Raw genomic sequence first — 20,515 nt, 5'->3', positions numbered from 1 at the left:
ATAAATGTATTTTACAAATTAAAAAAGAAAGAAAAAATAAATAAATAAAAAAGATAAAAAATAAAAGAGAAAGGAGAAAATACAAAGAAAAAAAATGAAACAAATAGAAAAGGAAAAGAAAGAAAGAGAAAAAAGAAAGAAAGAAAAAGAAGAATGAAAGAAAAGAAAAAAGAAAAGATAGATAAAAAATATAAAAGAAAATAGTTTAGAAGAAAAAAGAAAAAGAAGAAAGATAAAGAATAAAAGAGAAAGGAGAAAATACAAAGAAAAAAAGAACCAAAAAATTAAACACATAGAAAAGAAAAAGAAAGAAAGAAAAGAAATAGAAAATAGAAAAAGAAAAAAGAAAGGAACATTAAAAAAGAAAAAAGACAAGAATAAGAAAGAAAGAAAAAAGAAAAAAAATATTTGTCGTATTTCCCTCTAAAATCTCAAAGTATTTGAGTAAATTACTGTCAGACAGACAGACGGATAGATGGACAGATAGAATTTTATTAGAGCAAAATATACAATTTCTATTTTTTTCTTTTGATTTTGGGGTGAAACAGACGGGTGAAACGTGTGGTGGTGGTGGTTCTTTACCATGAGCTCTGAAAACCCGATCCTCTGGATCATGTGACATGGCCACGCCCACTGCTTTTAGTTCCTCAATGAATGGCTCATTCAGGTTAGGAGGCGCAACTGCACTTAAATTCAGAGTGGGCTAGAAGATAACATGTGCACACATTACACACATGAACACACATGAAACAAGAGTCTGGTAGAGGTCAAGTTACTGTCCACTTACTGTAGCAGGAGATTTATGTTGTAAATTAGCTCCAAAAGTGCCCTCAAACCAGTCCTTCAAACTCGGCAAAATCAGCCCACTCAGCCGATACCTAAAACCAACAACACCCAAACATATTTTAAGCTATTTCATAACAGGAAGAACCTTTCAACATTGCAAACATTGAAATTTCACCTGTGCAAGCTTGAGTAACAGTAAACAATACACATATGCGGCTGATAATAGTGTCTGCATTACACATCACACAAATAATTCAACAAAACATCAACATGTGTAAATAAAGACACCAAATTGTACAGTGTCATTACAGGCATTTTTCTAAACACCAATTACTTTTCTTGGATTTTTATTTTTTTATTTGTTTTTTACTATTTGTCATTTTGGCAACAAATATTAGGAAAAAAAAATAAAGAAAAACAAATACAGTGTATTATATACAGTATATACGGTATCAACTCCGTTACCACCACAATTTAGCTGTTTTTTTTTGTTTTTTTAGGTTAGGTTAGGAAAAATGTCTTTACTTCATCTTATTTTTGTTACATCAGTAGGAGACATTCTTAAATATCAACTCATGTCAATGGTTTGGTAGGGTAAACACAAAATAATTGATTAAATTAGTTTTCTTTCTAATAAGCACCTCATAACGTGATGTAACGTCTTACATTTATATAGTGCTGTCCTTGATACTGGATACCATATAAAAGACAATTATATCCCAACACATATAAATATTTATTAACTTAGCCTGAGATGGTGCAATTCCATTTATTACCACTTAAAGACATTATTTGTCTGATAGAACGTTTAGAATCATACAGAAATGGACTTGAAAACACTTTCTATGACAGGCGACAGCAGTGCAGAGTGCAGCCACTAGATGTCAGCAGCACATCACATACCATTTCAACCACAGAGGAGGTGAAAACTTCAACCTGACACAACTGAAATATTTCAGTCATCTGTGTCATGGCAGTGGTGTAATACTGTCATGTGCTAGTTCTTTCTCTGTTCTCACACCTAGAAGCTTGTTAACAGGAAATAAGTGATAACTTGCTATAGCAGTTATGATAACTTTATAAGTGTCCTCTTGGAGTGTCATCTTGTGTACGCTACTCGAAATGTAGGATTTTGAAGGAATTCTTGGCATATGCTTATAATAATCATTCCATGATGTGTATGACTCTCTTATTTAAATTATAAGGTGTTATTTGAATATCCTGTATGTGTTAAGAAGACATTTGCAAGAGAAACTATCTTGGTTTCTGTTAGATTATGCATCGTCACTGTGCATGTATGATTACACAGAAGAGGAGACATTCTGTAACTGTGTGTGTGTGTGTGTATTGTAGGTCCTTGCGACTGTATTTAAGGAACACACTGTACTAAATATTATTGCTCATAGCAGTGTTTTGGGTGCCACACTCTGTGTGAGACATCTTAATTTACAGTTACAATAATACAACAAGAATACTTTTGTGCCTTGTTCTTGACATGGCGATTGTAAACACAACAATCCAACAAAAAGACATTGGGCCATTCCATGTTAACTCAAAAAGAGATCCTCGGCTCAAAATTGTATTTTTGATTTTTCTTTCTTTTTTTTTTTTTACTGGTGAAAGTACATAAATGATAATGAAAGTCAAACTGTTCAATACTTTTTGTAGAGGGGGCGAAATAACAATTTTCGCCTTCAATTTTGGTGCAAAAATACAGATAAAAAAATTAATTAAAAAAATTTAAATGTGGCACTCATTATTTTATCTTTGCACAAAGATAGGTAGGTCTATTAATAAAATCAGTTGACTTTAGCACCCCATATTGCATTATATCCCAATGGTGTGTCCAAAAATTTGAAGAAAACAACACTTTGTTGTGTTGTTTTTGCAAGGTTGAAGTGCCTATAACTCCAGAATTATTAACCCTCCTATGGTAGTCGGTCATTTTTGACCAGAATAAATTTTCCTATTTTAATAAAAATGGTTTCCGTTTTCTGAGCAGTACAAGACTAGGTGACTTTTCCTCCATTTGCTATCTGAACATACAAAAAATAAATACAAAATTGGGGCTTGATTCGATAAGTCTAAGTGGTCATAAAAAAAAAAAAAAGCAACATCTTTGGTATTCGCAGTCAAAATTGACCGACCATTTAAGATGAATGGGAAAGACTAAAAAACAGAGCAATTTTTTTATCTGTCAAATACAATCAATAAATCAGCCACAAAGCAGAAAAAAAAAAAAAAACAAAACAGAAATTACAGGGTGAGACTCTAAAACATACTCAGTGCAAAACATACACACCCACTCACACACTAACACACTCACATAAACACAAACATGAACTGGTGAGACAATAACACAGAACCTTTTTTTTATTATTTTTTTACATTTGTCAAAAACAAATAAATCAGTTATAATGCCAAACACACACACACTCAGAAATATAGGGCTGAGACGATAACACCCACAATGCAGAACACACACACAAACATGCAAAATATTTACAGTACTCCGATTCTTCTGTTTTATACTCTAATTGAATTTTCAGAATTTTGCAGTACATTTCTGTTTCTTGATGTTCATTTTCTTGACATTTTTATATACATTTAATGAGTAATTACATTTTTATGTTTGAAATAATTTATTGGTAGAAAAATGCTTGTTCTGTGTCTTCTTTGTAACACCATGGTCAGGTTTGATTGCAAGCTTAATGATATTAACTGCAAAAACTGACATTTCAAATCAATTTAAAATGCTAAACTTTGACAAAGGTGGCTACAGCTCTCTACTGGCAGTTACTGGCATGACATGGTTTTCAAGTCATGTTATTTATATTTTGTTCACCAGATGGCAGCAATCTGCCTCCAATTTATGTCACATTCTAATTTTTCGTCATGTTTCAACGTATTGAAGTGTAGGTTCAGAATTTTTATTTTATTAAATTTTTTTAAATGTGCTTATTTGTATCTGCAAATTAATGGTACATTTAGAAATTTACATCTTTAAATAAAATCAAAATAGCATAAAATCCCAAATAATATAATAAATAATCCCATTGCATTGAAAGACTTAAGACATGCTGTGCCTGATGCTAGAGTCACGTTATGAATTTCAGTCTGATACATTTCGGAACGCAACAACACACAAAATCGAGCTTGCTTAGCTAGAATCATCTGCGTTCACATACTTGCATAGAGTATTTTTACAGTCTAAACATACTTTATAAGAAGGCCTACATGTAATCTGCAGTGACAGAACGCCGCACAATTGGAACGCCCCTCATTCTTAGGCCACAATAATCTGGATACATTTGAAATAAGCGTTTTTTGGTTTTGAAACACTCTCCGTCCACACTGCCGTTTTCAAGTATTTTCCAAAAGTTGTTAGTCTATACTGAAACATAAGAAAACTCTTAAATCCTCCGTTCAGTGTACAGTCTGAAACGCAATTGTCCTCGTGTTCCATCGCCCAACAGCAATTCCGAGTATGTGAAGGTTGTACAAAGTAACATTTGTTTTTAACAACACTATCAAAGTGAATATCAGGCACAACAATGCCGCTACAACATATAATACTTTCAGGCAGCTACCAATCAGAATGTAGCACTCTCAGTTCCAATTAACATATTTGATCAGGTTTAAACCCATTCTGCAGAATAACGCAGAAAATGCAATAACAAGACCGCAGATTCTGCCTGGGCCTGTTTATAAATCAGCAGTCAGGCTGCTAATCTGAGACCTTTCCAAAATGACCTGAGCATCATACTCACCTTTTCCCTGTGAACTCTGCTTGACCTATTTTATTAAAAAAGAACCTCGAGTCACTGTAACCCCAGCCATTCCATTTCATGATCTCCTGCCTGAGAGAGAGAAAGAGAGAGAGAGAGAGAGAGAGAGAGAGAGAGAGAGAGAGAGAGAGAGAGAGAGAGAGAGAGAGAGAGAGAGAGAGAAAGAGAGAGAGATTGAGAACATAGACAGTTTATATAGTTTATATGCTGTATTATAATAGCCAATAGAGTAATCAATGATATACAACCTTTATCACATACATCTTCAAATATGCTATTTAAATTATAGTGGCCATTCTAGCGGTGGGAATGAACCACTCCTAACTTTACATAATGATAATGACCACTCATGACCAAATGACCGAGTTATAAGTTACTATGTAAATTATGAAGGTCTTCTTGATATAAAGAAGAAAAAGAGATAAGAAGTTGTTTGAAAGAGTCAATAGCAGTTTCAGTAAATGTGCTTTTTCTAAAGAAAAAGTAAATGGTGCTAGGGTCAATGTAAGTCTATGGGCTTTTTCATTTCACCACTTTCATCACCCCTTAGGTGAAAATGATAAATCTGATTGCTTAGAAAAGTAACAGCACATCTATCTTCAACAAGTCTCAAGATATGAGATATCATTCATGTTAGTAAAACATAGTTTAATACTTATTACTTAGGGTTAGAGGTTTTGTTCAACGGCAAGCGTGAGCAACAGTAATGGGCCTTCTTCACAGTAGTAACATGCTATAAAAAAAAAAAAAAGAAAAAAGGATGCTGTGGGGGACAGACACAGTCTCGTCAATGGGTTGTACTTTTGTTTAAATTGGTTTTGATCGTTCAGCTGACAAAACAATTTAAAAAAACATAATTCGAAAAATAAATTCAGTAAAACAAAAAAACCCAGAAAACACAAATTTGATTTAAACTAGGACCTTTATATAGCTTTATACAGTGCATTTTATTGAAGATACATTGATATTCTATCCCTCACAACCTTGTTTTCAGAGCTGTCACAATTCGATTATTCGATTACTTGATTAAAACAATTCCCCGATTACAAAACTGCTTAATCGACAAATCGAAAGTAACGTGGAAACGTCCACACACGAGGAATCGAAGTTCGAACACATAACAACAAGAGGTGTCAGCTGTCCAAGAACACTTCACTTTAGATTTGAAAACAATGTAGTTGTCTGTCGACCTGAGAAAACATAACATTACTTCATCCAAGAGCGTAGAATACGCGGGGGATGAGGGAGACGTGTCCCCCTCACTTTCAATAAAACCAAAGTTCGTCCCATGCACTTTTTCACAGGTCAAATGTGTTTACTCTGTGTATTTCATACAGCAAATGTCTAAATGTGTAAATGCTAAAGTAAAAATTCACTGGTCATTCATATATTTAATTCAATTAAAAACTGTAATCGATTGAGAGCCCTAAAAATATATATCTTATATATTTACGTTCGTCTTGCACTAATCATTCTGTCCGCCTCACTTTTTAAATGATTGCTACGCCCCTGATTCAGCAATGCAACAAGACAACATCCAGTTTTCACATACTAGCTGGACACAGCACGGTAAGTTCACTAGGTAGACTGCATGCGATTTGCGGCGCTAAGTCCAGATGCGGGAGAGAAGTTGAGCTGAATTGAGTTTAATATCTTCATAAATTAATTTAACCATATATATAACTTATAATAAATAAAGGAGATTTGGGAGATTTCCAGCGAGGCAATTACTCTAGTTTTCATTCATATCCGGGTAAATATGGCACTACTCTTACTGAGGCCTTTAGACCCTGTTTACACCTGGTATTAAGATGCATTTCAGGTGATCCAATCACATGTGGTCAGAGCTAAATACAGGTCTAAACAGGGTCTAAACTGATCACAAAAACCACATACGAATGTGGTCAAAAATGCATGCGACCACATCGCATTTGAGGTGTAAACGCTAATCCGTCCTGAATGCATCCCGGCAACAGTGAAGTACAATTGACCCTCACCTGTCAATCAACTGCTATGCTAAAACAAGAGTTTAAACTTTGCTGGTTATGAGCGGCTTTAAAAGGACATATCCGTACGATCAGAAAATGTAAAAAAGCGGATACATACACAATCACGAGAGCACAACAGATCTTCTTTAGTTTGTCTGATATCAACACAGATGACAATCACGAACGCCAAGCTCATTTAATTCAGGTAATCCACCAAAATAACAGATAATTCTGCTTGACATGTTGCGTTTGTGCTTAGGTTAAATTTCAACCGCATCTAGGAGAAACAGTGCTCCATTTTTTTCTGCGCTTTCTTTGTCTTTCCTGACTTTGTTGTGCTTTAATATCATGCAGTAACACACTGACAGAGTGATTCATGTATGTCGTCATGAAACAGAGACCCTCCCCTCCAAATCAGAACACAAGTGGACACAGGATACGCATTTAAGAGACCAGTTGTAAACAGCGATGTGTAACCTGACCACATGTGATCGGATCACCCGAGATGTATTGTAATACCAGGTGTAAACGGGGTCAATGTGATGCTTGCCTCTATATTCCAAGTTCAGCTCACTCAAAAGCATTTGTGGCATAATGTTGATTACCATAAAAAAATCAATCTCAACTTTTCCCTCGTTTATATATCAAAAAAGAAAAAGCAAAAATCGCAGTTACGAAATGGCACTTACAAAAGTAAACAGGGTCAGTACACTATTTCAAAAGTATAGCCACAAGACGTAAACAATAGGTGTTAACATGATTTTAGTGTGATACGATGGTTTACCGGGATTACAGGGTTTACCAGCGACATCGCCCTGACAACAAAGTTGTAAAATCAGATATAACTTGACACAGATAAGGTTTGTAAGTGATTTAATCACACTAATATCAAGTTAACACAAATTGTTTATGTCTTGTGGCTATACTTTTTTAAAAGTTTGTATTTAAATTTTTATGAACTGGCCCCATTCACTTCCATTGTAATTGACACACTGGAACCAAAATTTTGTGTTTCTTTTTTTTTTTTTTTTTTTTTTTATTGAACCCAGAACGTTCCTTTAACAATCAGCATTAACTAAAGCACATGTTCATAACTGCAGGATTGTAGTGCAGCTGTGATCTCTTGAGCAATTCGCCTGCTGTGGAGACTCCAGCTACAAACACACAGTGTCAGTGTGCAGAAACACGTGAGTGTGTGATCTGAGACTGGAATGCTGGTCTGCTGCTGATCTTCTGAGAAAAAGAGACACTCAAACTCTGACAACATCTCATCAAACGCATGGGAAATACAGACAATCATGAAGACTTCTCCACAGCAAACGAAAGAGCAGATAAAAAAAATGAAAGAAAAAAAAAATCGCCCCAGACCTGACAAGACAGAGAGAAACAGAGACAAAGAGAGATGTTTTCTGAATATCTAACTGTCGATCTACCAGAGTGAGATAGTGGATGTGTTACCAGATCAATCTATTGATAGATAGTACCCTGAAAAATTCCCACAATTGCTTAAAGTAATAGTTCAGCCAAAAATGAAAACTCTGTCATCATGTCATTCCAAACTCAAGAATGACAAAAAGGCACCATAAAGAGTATCACTAAAGTCTTGTGCGCTATATTCCAAGTCTTTTAAAGTCATGAGAGCTTTGCTTGAGGAACAGACCGAAATAAGTAGTTATTCACTGATAACCTTCCCTTCCAGTGAGTCTGTGACTGGACCACTGAGTCAGGGAGTTAACCTCAAGAACCGGATCAGTCTGATACATGAACGAATCAATCAGATCGGTTTTGTGAGCTGGATCGACTAAAAGATCAGAATCAAAGAACAATTTATTCACAAATTGGATGTACTAGATAGGGGGATCTGCACAAGTACTCGATTAATCGAATACTCGTTCTGCACCAACTAGTCAACTATTAAAAACACTACTCGAATATCGCAAATTGATTTTCCTTTGCGCATTTGCCTGCCGTGAGCAACACTGAGTTATACTGTACTTTCCCTCTCACCAAATCTCGCAGTAACAATTGAGTCCACTGAGGGGCACTGTTGATGTGTGTCGTCGAGGTGTTACATTCAGAGAAGAGAAGATGGCGTCCATGCTTTTGAATAGTGATGGGAAGATGGGATAATTTCACTGATATGGGTCTTTGAATCTCGTTCAGCAAAATGAATGAAAATGAAAAGTAATTTTGTTCGTCACGTGAGAGCTGCAAATGCTCTACAGGAAACAGAATTGATTAGTTCACCTCCCTTTTGTATATTTGTCACATGACCGCTAGGCTCAGCATAGAAGACAAAAGTTTCATTTACAATTGACAATTACTGGTCTTTCGTAAATTTTTCTCTTTACAGTTCGGTGTGTTGCAGTTGTTTGTATCGTGATCAAAACATGTCAGTGTGACAATTAATGACATTTTAAAATCATATGAATTGTCATGATGAATTAAGCCAAGTGTAAAATTAGAGTAAATGGAAAATTATGTAAGGCATACTGAATTAAGGTCTACAGTTCACACTAAGGACATAAAGTTGAGGACACAAGTTTATTCAAAATCAATTCAATACTCAAGTCAATAATATGGGGTTTCCTCATAGCTTTTGTAGTCTATGTTATTTCCTGAAGAGGAGATAAAAGTTGTAAATCCATTATAAATAGTTTAGGACTGCACTTGAATTTAAGGCATGTTGCATTGTGAATGTGATTTTTCTCATCATACAGATAAAGTTTAAATCATTATTGAAACTAACCGTTTATTACAAGATTCAATGTTGTGGAAAAGAACAGAAATACAGAAATATTCACAAAATTATAAATTACAAGGAATAAAGAATCTAAAATTTGATACCAGATATGCTTTAACTGTAAGGGCAAAAATAAAACCTACCCAACCGCTTGTATTTAATGAAGGTTGGGATTATGAACTAATTTCTGTTTCCCATACAGAGCCTATGGGTACCTACGCGCCTATCATGTGGCAAATAAATGAAACACAAACTAAAAATTCTGCACATGCGCGGCCACAACAGAATGAACAAATCACTCACTAAGACTACTTCATGAACGACCGATTACTACTTTTGAAAGCAAAGCCTAGTGTAACACTAGCAATACTTGTAATATTTTGATTCTTATTGAATTCTACTCTATTGATATTCAGTTCTTGTTGGAGTCATGCAAAACAACAGACGAGGATCTGCTTTTAAACTGTAGTTGAAAGAAACAGTGAAGCAGTACAAGAAACTCGGAAGCTTACCAGTATGTGTGTATGTCAGGATCCTGCCACTTCTATTGATCTTGTTTATTTATTTTTTATTTTTTGTGTGGCTGAATCCTGACACTTGTGTTTTTCTTGTTGTGTGTGAGCACATGGCTTTGTTGGCTTTTTCATTACCATGTGCTGTCATGTCAGTGCTGTCTAAAGTGACACCCCGCCCCCTCATTTACCTTGTTATTAGTTTAGCAGATACACCTGCCTTCCCTCATTACCCTCTTTGTTTGCTTCCTTATTCAAATCCCCCCGTGTTCTCTGTCTTGTACCATTTTGTTGCGGAATGTATTGTGGAATGTTTCCATGTCTAGGTGTGTTTGTTCCTGTTACAAGCCTCATTCCTGTTCACTGCTGGCTCCAGAACCACACGGCCTTTGAGGCTTCCCTCTCCAGCCCAGCCAGTCAACAAACCTCCTGTTCTGGGACTGAGTTTTTGCCCTTAGGGGAACTTTGTTTTTTTTGTTTGTTTTTTTTAATTTAATAAATATATTGAACTCTGTGATTGAGTCCTCTCTCTCTCTCTCTCTCTCTCTTATATATACATATATATAATCTGTGATTGTTATTTATGGAAAACTTGGTAGCACATTACTTAAAAGTAAATTTGATTTCTTTTTTGTTACTGTATGCTATTAACCTGTATAGTTCTTTTCTCTGTCTATGTTTGGTACATGTGTTTCTGTAAATAACTGTAAGTAGTGTAAATAGAGTGAAATGCCACAGAAGCTGTAGGGATAGGGTGCCACTTTTCTTTGTGAGATATATATATATATCTATCACAAAGAAAAGTGGCACCCTATCCCTACAACCTATGTATGTATATATATATATATATTTCTTTTTTTTTCTCCTGTTTATTGATAGTTAGGGAGGGAGGCAAGTTATTTGTATTTTGTGTTTTGTTTATGTTGTAAGGTAATTGTTAGAGTTGGACTTTTGTTTATTATTTTGACCACTGCCCATCCCTGAAGTATTTTGTGTCTCTTCAGTCTGTGATGAGCATCATTTATGTTACACCTTGACCCTAGACCGAGGTTATAACAATAACAACATGATAACAAATTTATACAAATGTTTATGTAGACTCAAAGCTTATATAAGTGCATTACCCTAATGTTTCTAAACTCAGGGTGAGTGCGATGTTTTTTACTTTTAATATATATATATATATATATATATATATATATATATATATATATATATATATATATATATATATAAGCAATATCACATGAGCAAGAGTGCGTTATGCCCCTAGCACTGCTGTGATTCGGCCGCAGGTAATCAGAGCAGTGCTGATTTAGGGCCATATAGCATGATTGCGAGTGTGATATTGCTTATATACAACAGTTCAATGAACAAGTACATTTTAAAAAATTAGGAAAAACTGAGTACGGTTATAAAAATGCTTTTGTGCATGGAACTACTTTATTATGCGGCGGATCAGAATCTGCCATTGTTGGTTCAAACCAAATGATGTGTCCAAGCCTTCGTTAGTAATTCAAAAATGTCACTTCAGAAATAGTATCACAGCGTGTGCTGTTTCTAACAAGTTATTGGATAAACAAGGATGGATGGATGGAAATGTGTGTGTGTGTGTGTGTGTGTGTGTGTGTGGAGAGAGAGAGAGAGAGAGACGGAGCGTGTGCGATCACCTGTTGCCACACCCAAGCAGAGATACTTTCAGCTTTCTGAAGATCAGCTTTCTCAGTGGAAAAGTAGCTGTTCAAACGGGGGTATTTCTCCCTATTTCGCGGTAGCCGGTGCGCAAGAGTTTTTCACTGTAGAAACCGCAATGTCCTCCGCCATTTTAAACAGTGTGTCCACTCCAATGTGGAAAGTCCGATAAGAGGTAAGCGCCTTCGGTTTGTGTAATTAATCAGTCTGCTCTGTCTCTCAGCTGTGATGAGCCGTAATGCTGAAGTTGTTCGTTTAAAGCTGTTTAAAGCTACACTATATGGCCAAAAGTTTGTGGACACCCCCTTCTAATTAACAAATTTGGTTACTCCATTAAATCCAGAAAAGAAAAATCTTAATGTTTCTTTATGTAATGGCTTGGGATTTGTGTGCTTCCAAATTTGTGGCAACTGTTTGGGGATAGCCTTTTTCTGTTCCAGCATGACAGTGCCCCTGTGAACAAAGTGAGGTCCATAAAGAAATGGTTTACTGTGTCTGGCGTGGAAGCACTGAAAGTGCGGAGACCCTATTGTTGTTCTAATGATTATTAGGGCCCGAGCACCGATGGTGCGAGGACCCTATTGTTCTTCTAGGCATTTATAATTTTTTTCCCAAATGAATCGCATTTTTGAGAGCCTAAACATACTCGAAAACTCATGAAACTTTGCACACACATCAGAAGTAGCGAAAATTTACATCTGATATAGGTTTCAGAGTTAGGTGTGGCAAAATGGCTCGATAGTGCCACCTACAAATTTTCAATGATGTGTGCTTTACGCTACGTTTCACCTACACGTACGAAAATGAGTACACATGTGTAACATGCCAATACCTACTAAAAAGTCTCTTGGACCCATGCCCTAAACTCAATAGGAAGTCAGACATTTTGATTTTTCTCTTCAATTTTTGCTCAGTTTTTGCCATTTCCAGGCCTCGACTTTAACAAACTCCTACTAGAGATTTAATCAAATCTACATCATATTTGGTTATTCTAATCTAAAGGTGATGCTAAATTGCGAAGCTTATGAGTTTTCACTGCACGGCGTGACCGTGACGGTCTGAAAAAGTTCGATGTTTCGCCATGAAACAGGAAGTTGTTATAACTCATACATACAATGTCCAATCTGCTCCAAACTTCACGTTTGATAATAGTCCTGGCCTGAACACTTCTATATGCCAATATTCAATTATACATCTGAATACACCTACGTGCCAATATTCAGTTACAGTCATAGCACCACCTACTGACAACAGGAAATGACATGTTTTACACTGTGATACACTCTTAACAACATTTAAGTGCTAAAAAATAAAATACAATTTGAGTGACATTCCCCTGGCACTGCAGCCCCAACGTGCACCAGGGTGCGAGGGCCCGTTCATCGCTGCTTGCAGCTTTAATTAGGGCCCGAGCACCGATGGTGCGAGGACCCTATTGTTCTTCTAGGCGTTTATTATTTTTTTCCCAAATGAATCGAATTTTTGAGGGCCTAAATATACTCGAAAACTCATGAAAATTTGCACACGTATCAGAAGTGGCGAAAATTTACATCTGATAAAGGTTTCAGAATTAGGTGTGGCAAAATGGCTTGATAGCGCCACCTACAAATTTTCAACGATGTGCGCTTTACGCTACGTTTCACCTACACGTACGAAAATCGGTACACTTGTGTAATGCCAATACCTACAAAAAAGTCTCTTGGACTCATGTTCTAAACTCAACAGGAAGTCAGCCATTTAGATTTTCCTCTTTAATTTTTGCTCAGATTTTGCCAATTCCAGGCCTCGTACTTTAACTCCTCCTCCTAGAGATTTCATCAGATCTACTTCATACATATTCGGTCAGTCTAATCTAAAAGGCCTTGGTGATGCTAAATTGGGAAGCTTTTGAGTTTTCACTGCACAACGTGGCAGTGACGGTCTGACAATGTTTGATGTTTCGCCATGAAACAGGAAGTTGTTATAACTCATACATACAATGTCCAATCTGCCCCAAACTTCACATGTTTGATAACAGCCCTAGCCTGAATACATCTCCATGCCAATATTCAGTTATAGTCATAGCGCCGCCTACTGGCAACAGCCAATTCCAGGTCTTGTACTTTAACAAACTCCTCCCAGAGATTTAATCAGATCAACATTATATTTAGTCAGTCTTAATCTAAAGGCCTTGATGATGTTAAATTGCGAAGCTTTTGAGTTTTCGTTGAAGGGCATGTCCGTGGCGGCCTGACAAAGTTCGTTATGAAATGAGTCACATTTTGAGGCCTAAATATGCTCGAAAACTCATGAAACTTTGCACACAGCTCAAAAGTGGGGAAAATTTACATCTGATACTGGTTTTAGAATTAATTGTGGCAAAATGGCTCGATAGCGACACCTACAAAATTTCAACGAAGGAGCCCTCACGCAACGTTTCACCTACACGTATGAAAATTGGTAGGCATATGTAACATGTCAACACGTACAAAAAAATATCTTAGAACCATATCCTAAACCCAACAGGAAGTCAGCCATTGTGATTTTTCTCTTCAATTTTTGCTCAGTTTTTGCCATTTCCAGGCCTCGTACTTTAACGAACTCCTCCTAGAGATTAAATCAGATCAACATCATATTTGGTCAGTTTAAAGGCCTTGGCGATGCTAAATTGCGAAGTTTTTGAGTTTTCTTTGAATGGCGTGTCCGTGGCGGCCTGACAAATTTCGATGTTTCGCCATGAAAGAGGAAATTGTTATAACTCAAACATAAAATGTCCAATCTGCTCCAAACATTACATGTTTTATAAGAGTCCCAGCCTGAACACTTCTATATGCCAATATTCAGTTATAGTCATAGCGCCACCTATTGGCAACAGGAAATGACATGTTTTACACTATGATAAACTCTTAACAACATTTAAGTGCTAAAAAATGCTAAAAAACATTGCCCTGGCACAGCAGTGTATGTAGTAACATGGCTGCATCGGTGCTCGGGCCCTAATTAAAGCTGCAAGCAGCAATGAACGGGCCCTCGCACCCTGGTGCACGTTGGGGCTGCTGTGCCAGGGGAATGTCACTCAAATATTAGCACTTAAATGTTGTTAAGAGTGTATCACAGTGTAAAACATGTAATTTCCTGTTGCCAGTAGGTGGCGCTATGACTGTAACTGAATATTGGCACGTAGGTGTATTGAGGTGTATAACTGAATATTGGCATATAGAAGTGTTCAGGCCAGGACTATTATCAAACGTGAAGTTTGGAGCAGATTGGACATTGTATGTGTGAGTTATAACAACTTCCTGTTTCATGGCGAAACATCGAACTTTGTCAGACCGTCACGGTCACGCCGTGCAGTGAAAACTCATAAATTTCACAATTTAGCATCACCTTTAGATTAGAATAACCAAATATGATGTAGATTTGATGAAATCTCTAGGAGGAGTTTGTTAAAGTACGAGGCCACTTCTGATGTGTGTGCAAAGTTTCATGAGTTTTCGAGTATGTTTAGGCCCTCAAAAATGCGATTCATTTGGGAAAAAAATTATAAATGCCTAGAAGAACAACAGGGTCCTCGCACCATCGGTGCTCGGGCCCTAATAATCCTTAGAAGAACAATAGGGCTCTGCACTTTCAGTGCTTGGGCCCTAATAACAAACAGAGCGGATACAATAGGGTCCTCGCACCATCGGTGCTCGGCCCTAAAAAGACAAACAGTTGCTCTTAACACACCCGCACTGCTCTTACACTTTAGTTTAGAATGGCATGAACACAAGCGGAGTGATACACACAGTGAAGCGTCGGAGTGCTGATAGTGTCAGACTACAAAATTACTCGAAAATTACTCGAAAATGCAAGTACTAGGGTGGATGTCAAGACTTTCAGTGAATAATTACTTAAATTTTAGTCTCAAAGCTTTTGTATGGCTTCAGACAAATTGGAATATAATGCATTAGTCGTATATATGAAACATTTTTTAGCGGTGGGAAAAAAATAGATTCTGTTACAAATCGCGATTCTTGAGACAAACGATTTTAAAATCATCTCCCTGTTAAAAAAATTTAGACAATTACACATTTGCTTGATATGCCAATCTAATGACAGATAGATATAGGAAGCTATATTGGTGCGGTGTTCCACACAAACATGACAAAGAAGATTTGTCTCTCTAATTCTTTACATTAAGTCCTTTAATGCACCGCTGCTACAGCAATCAAAGCACAGCTTCTTTAATGTCGGATGTCAAATCATCTGCTGTGAGTAATGTTGATATTATTTTATCCACAGGTCTACTTGTGAGGTGGTGTGGAGAGTATTTTTTCAGGAGTCATTCTTCAGATTATGTCTGACACAGTTTTGTAAATAGTTTAGAAGTACAAAAGGCTCATCAAACGATTGGATGCTGTGAACTCCATGTTGCGCCTCATGTTGCGCAATATTTATAATCTAAAAATGATGCACTTTAAATGCAGAGCGAGGATTGCCCTGTGACTCAAAGAGCTCTGGTCACAATGAAGCACGTCATTCTGCGTCAGTATTGTGCATTAGCAGTTGTGTGACACTCTGTATAGAAGATTTTTGTGTTTCTTACTTTTCTTACTTTGATAGTTTTGTGTGATATAGGGCTTGCATAGACTAGTCGGGTAGTCGGCTACTTCATCCACTAGTTGGCGCTGTCGAAAGCTATCAAGTACTCGAGCATTAGTATACCGAGTGAAATAATTTTTTCCTTGGCCGGAAACACCGTCACCCGGCAAAGATCTAGCCTGCATCTTTCTCACCTCGAGATGCTTGTTTTTCTTAACACAAACCAGCAAACATGACAGCGAGCAAAGTATTATATATTATATATATATATACACACACACACACACACACAAGTAACCGACTACCAGATATTAGTAGTTGTGCAAACCCAAGTGTTTTAAGACGTCATTGTTATTTATTACACGACTCTCTGGAATACTCTATTCTGATTGGTCAATGGAGCCATCTAGCGGTCTGATATTTCTGAGTATCAACCACACATAACATATTAGACTGCTCATCCAGGTATTGCGAGCCATTTTCCTGCTTCTCGGATCACTGTGCAATCTCTACAAGATGATAAAATAATTTCAACTCAAATCAATGTTTCATGTCCATCCATGTATTTATTTATTTGGCAAGTAGTCTTGTAATAAGCAGTCAGGTGGTCATTTTCACAAAATAAACACCAACAGGACTCAGACACAAACCAGAAGTGCAAATCAGCTGTTCACTGATTTATTTCTTCTCACATAATTACATAATTTAAACGTAAATCAATATTTTATGTCCATGTATTTATTAATTTGGTTAGTAGACGTGTAATAAGTGGGATAATGTATAGTTAGCGAGACCTGATCACCGTGTCGGGGGTTTATTTTGCGATAACAACCGGCTGACTGTACTTTATCTCTTCCTTAGCCTATTTATTTGTTGAATATGCATTAGTTAGCCCGTTAAAGGCCTGGGCTTAGCATCCATATATCCCTATGATACACGTCTGATTGGGTTGCATGGACATAATGCAGCCACTGCAAAAAAAAAATTCTCTGAATTAGTGTTTTGTCTTGTTTTCTAGTAAAAATACCCTAACATTTTTCAAACAAGAGGCAGACCGATATATTGGTTTTACCGATTAATGGGTGCCGATGGTTGCTTTTTGGAACTGTCGGTTATCTGCAAAAATCTATGCCCATAGTTGCCTATAGTTTGTTTTGGGGGTTTTTCTCCGTGTTCCTCTACAGTTAGAATGGCTTGATTCTACAGTATAACAGCAGCCTCACTGACGTCTTGTGGGGATTTAAATCTATTATCACTGACAATATTCATCCATATTTTTATATTCACTTATGTATTTTAATTAGATAATCAAGTGTTCTAAACTGAAGTGAGGGCATGCAATTAAAAAAAAAAAAAAATTTTTTACCAGATGAGGTTTTTTTATTGTTATTTACAAGACAATCGTGTGTGTGTGTGTGTGTGTGTGTGTGTGTGTATATATATATATATATATATCTCGGCCAAAAGTTGGAATAATGTACAGATTTTGCTCTTATGGAAAAAAATTGGTACTTTTATTCACAAAACTTCTTCAAAGAGTTCTCATCAAAAAATCCTCCACATGCAGCAATGACAGCTTTGCAGATCCTTGGTATTCTAGCTGTCAGTTTGTCCAGATACTCAGGTGACATTTCACCCCACACTTCCTGTAGCACTTGCCATAGATGTGGCTGTCCTGTCGGGGACTTCTCACACACCTTACAGTCTAGATGATCCCACAAAAGCTCAATGGGGTTAAGATCCATAACACTCTTTTCCAATTATCTGTTGTCCAATGTCTGTGATTCTTTGCCCACTCTAACATTTTCTTTTTGTTTTTCTGTTTCAAAAGTGGCTTTTTCTTTGCAATTCTTCCCATAAGGCCTGCACCCCTGAGTCTTCTCTTTACTGTTGTACATGAAACTGGTGTTGAGCGGGTAGAATTCAATGAAGCTGTCAGCTGAGGCATCTATTTCTCAAACTAGAGACTCTGATGTACTTATCCTCTTGTTTAGTTGTACATCTGGCCTTCCACATCTCTTTCTGTCCTTGTTAGAGCCAGTTGTCCTTTGTCTTTGAAGACTGTAGTGTACGCCTTTGTATGAAATCTTCAGTTTTTTTGGCAATTCCAAGCATTGTATAGCCTTCATTCCTCAAAACAATGATTGACTGACGAGTTTCTAGAGAAAGCTGTTTCTTTTTTTGCCATTTTTGACCTTAAGACATGCCAGTCTATTTCATACTGTGGCAACTCAAAAACAAACACAAAGACAATGTTAAGCTTCATTTAATGAACCAAATAGCTTTCAGCTGTGTTTGATATAATGGCAAGTGATTTTTTAGTACCAAATTAGCAATTTAGCATGATTGCTTAAGGATAAGTTGTTGGAGTGATGGCTGGTGGAAATGGGGCCTGTCTAGACTTGATCAAAAATGAATTTTTTCAAATAGTGATGGTGCTGTTTTTTACATCAGTAATGTCCTGACTATACTTTGTGATCAGTTGAGTGCCACTTAGGTGAATTAAAGTGCCAATTTCCTTTTGAAACAGCAAAATCTGTTCATTATTCCAAACTTTTGGCCAGCAGTGTGTGTGTGTGTGTGTGTGTGTGTGTGTGTGTGTGTGTATGTATATATATATATATATATATATATATATATATATACACAGCACAACCCTACTTTTTACCAGCAATTTCTACATTACAGAGTCAAAGAATTATCATGTCAGACACAACTGTTCTTCAAATTCTTTCTAAAGAAAGGGGGTTTAACACAACTAAACATATCAAATCGCAGTATTTACAGAATCACAATATACAGGTGCTGGTCATATAATTAGAATATCATCAAAAAGTTGATTTATTTCACTAATTCCATTCAAAAAGTGAAACTTGTATATTATATTCATTCATTACACACAGACTGATATATTTCAAATGTTTATTTCTTTTAATTTTGATGATTATAACTGACAACTAAGGAAAATCCCAAATTCAGTATCTCAGAAAATTAGAATATTACTTAAGACCAATACAAAGAAAGGATTTTTAGAAATCTTGGCCAACTGAAAAGTATGAACATGAAAAGTATGAGCATGTACAGCACTCAATACTTAGTTGGGGCTCCTTTTGCCTGAATTACTGCAGCAATGCGGCGTGGCATGGAGTCGATCAGTCTGTGGCACTGCTCAGGTGTTATGAGAGCCCAGGTTGCTCTGATAGTGGCCTTCAGCTCTTCTGCATTGTTGGGTCTGGCATATCGCATCTTCCTCTTCACAATACCCCATAAATTTTCTATGGGGTTAAGGTCAGGCGAGTTTGCTGGCCAATTAAGAACAGGGATACCATGGTCCTTAAACCAGATACTGGTTGCTTTGGCACTGTGTGCAGGTGTCAAGTCCTGTTGGAAAATGAAATCTGCATCTCCATAAAGTTGGTCAGCAGCAGGAAGCATGAAGTGCTCTAAAACTTCCTGGTATACGGCTGCGTTGACCTTGGACCTCAGAAAACACAGTGGACCAACACCAACAGATGACATGGCACCGCAAACCATCACTGACTGTGGAAACTTTACACTGGACCTCAAGCAACGTGGATTGTGTGCCTCTCCTCTCTTCCTCCAGACTCTGGGACCCTGATTTCCAAAGGAAATGCAAAATTTACTTTCATCAGAGAACATAACTTTGGACCACTCAGCAGCAGTCCAGTCCTTTTTGTCTTTAGCCCAGGCGAGACGCTTCAGACGCTGTCTGTTGTTCAAGAGTGGCTTGACACAAGGAATGCGACAGCTGAAACCATGCCATGTCTTGCATACGTCTGTGCGTAGTGGTTCTCCCCCACATTTTTGAATGGGTTTTGTTTCACAATCCTCTCCAGGGTGCGGTTATCCCTATTGCTTGTACACTTTTTTCTACCACATCTTTTCCTTCCCTTTGCCTCTCTATTAATGTGCTTGGACACAGAGCTCTGTGAACAGCCAGCCTCTTCTGCAATGACCTTTTGTGTCTTGCCCTCCTTGTGCAACGTGTCAATGGTCGTCTTTTGGACAACTGTCAAGTCAGCAGTCTTCCCCATGATTGTGTAGCGTACAGAACTAGACTGAGAGACCATTTAAAGGCCTTTGCAGGTGTTTTGAGTTAATTAGCTGATTAGAGTGTGGCACCAGGTGTCTTCAATATTGAACCTTTTCACAATATTCTAATTTTCTGAGATACTGAATTTGGGATTTTCCTTAGTTGTCAGTTATACTCATCAAAATTAAAAGAAATAAACATTTGAAATATATCAGTCTGTGTGTAATGAATGAATATAATATACAAGTTTCACTTTTTGAATGGAATTAGTGAAATAAATCAACTTTTTGATGATATTCTAATTATATGACCAGCACCTGTATATCAAATCGGCAACTGAATATCATTGTAATGTCGAATAGGGAGGTCTGTGTCAATTCCCAGCCCTA

The 20,515-nt window shown here is 36.9% G+C and overlaps 1 protein-coding gene across 1 annotated transcript in view; it reads right to left on the bottom strand.

The window, feature by feature from the left end:
- The window catches only part of LOC127447415 (alkyldihydroxyacetonephosphate synthase, peroxisomal-like), a 72,924-nt gene that overhangs the window by 49,305 nt on the left and 3,104 nt on the right, over nucleotides 1–20,515 (bottom strand). The window contains exons 2-4 of the mRNA XM_051709288.1: nucleotides 4,557–4,646; nucleotides 788–878; nucleotides 583–703 (exon numbers count right to left, since the gene is read on the bottom strand). Coding sequence (XP_051565248.1) covers nucleotides 583–703; nucleotides 788–878; nucleotides 4,557–4,646 — 302 coding nt within the window. The remainder of the gene's footprint in view (nucleotides 1–582; nucleotides 704–787; nucleotides 879–4,556; nucleotides 4,647–20,515) is intronic.

This window comes from Myxocyprinus asiaticus, chromosome 10 (assembly GCF_019703515.2).
Source record: "Myxocyprinus asiaticus isolate MX2 ecotype Aquarium Trade chromosome 10, UBuf_Myxa_2, whole genome shotgun sequence".
Lineage (NCBI taxonomy): Eukaryota > Metazoa > Chordata > Actinopteri > Cypriniformes > Catostomidae > Myxocyprinus > Myxocyprinus asiaticus.
Note: the sequence above shows the minus strand (reverse complement) of the source record. Positions and strands in the feature narration are given on the sequence as shown.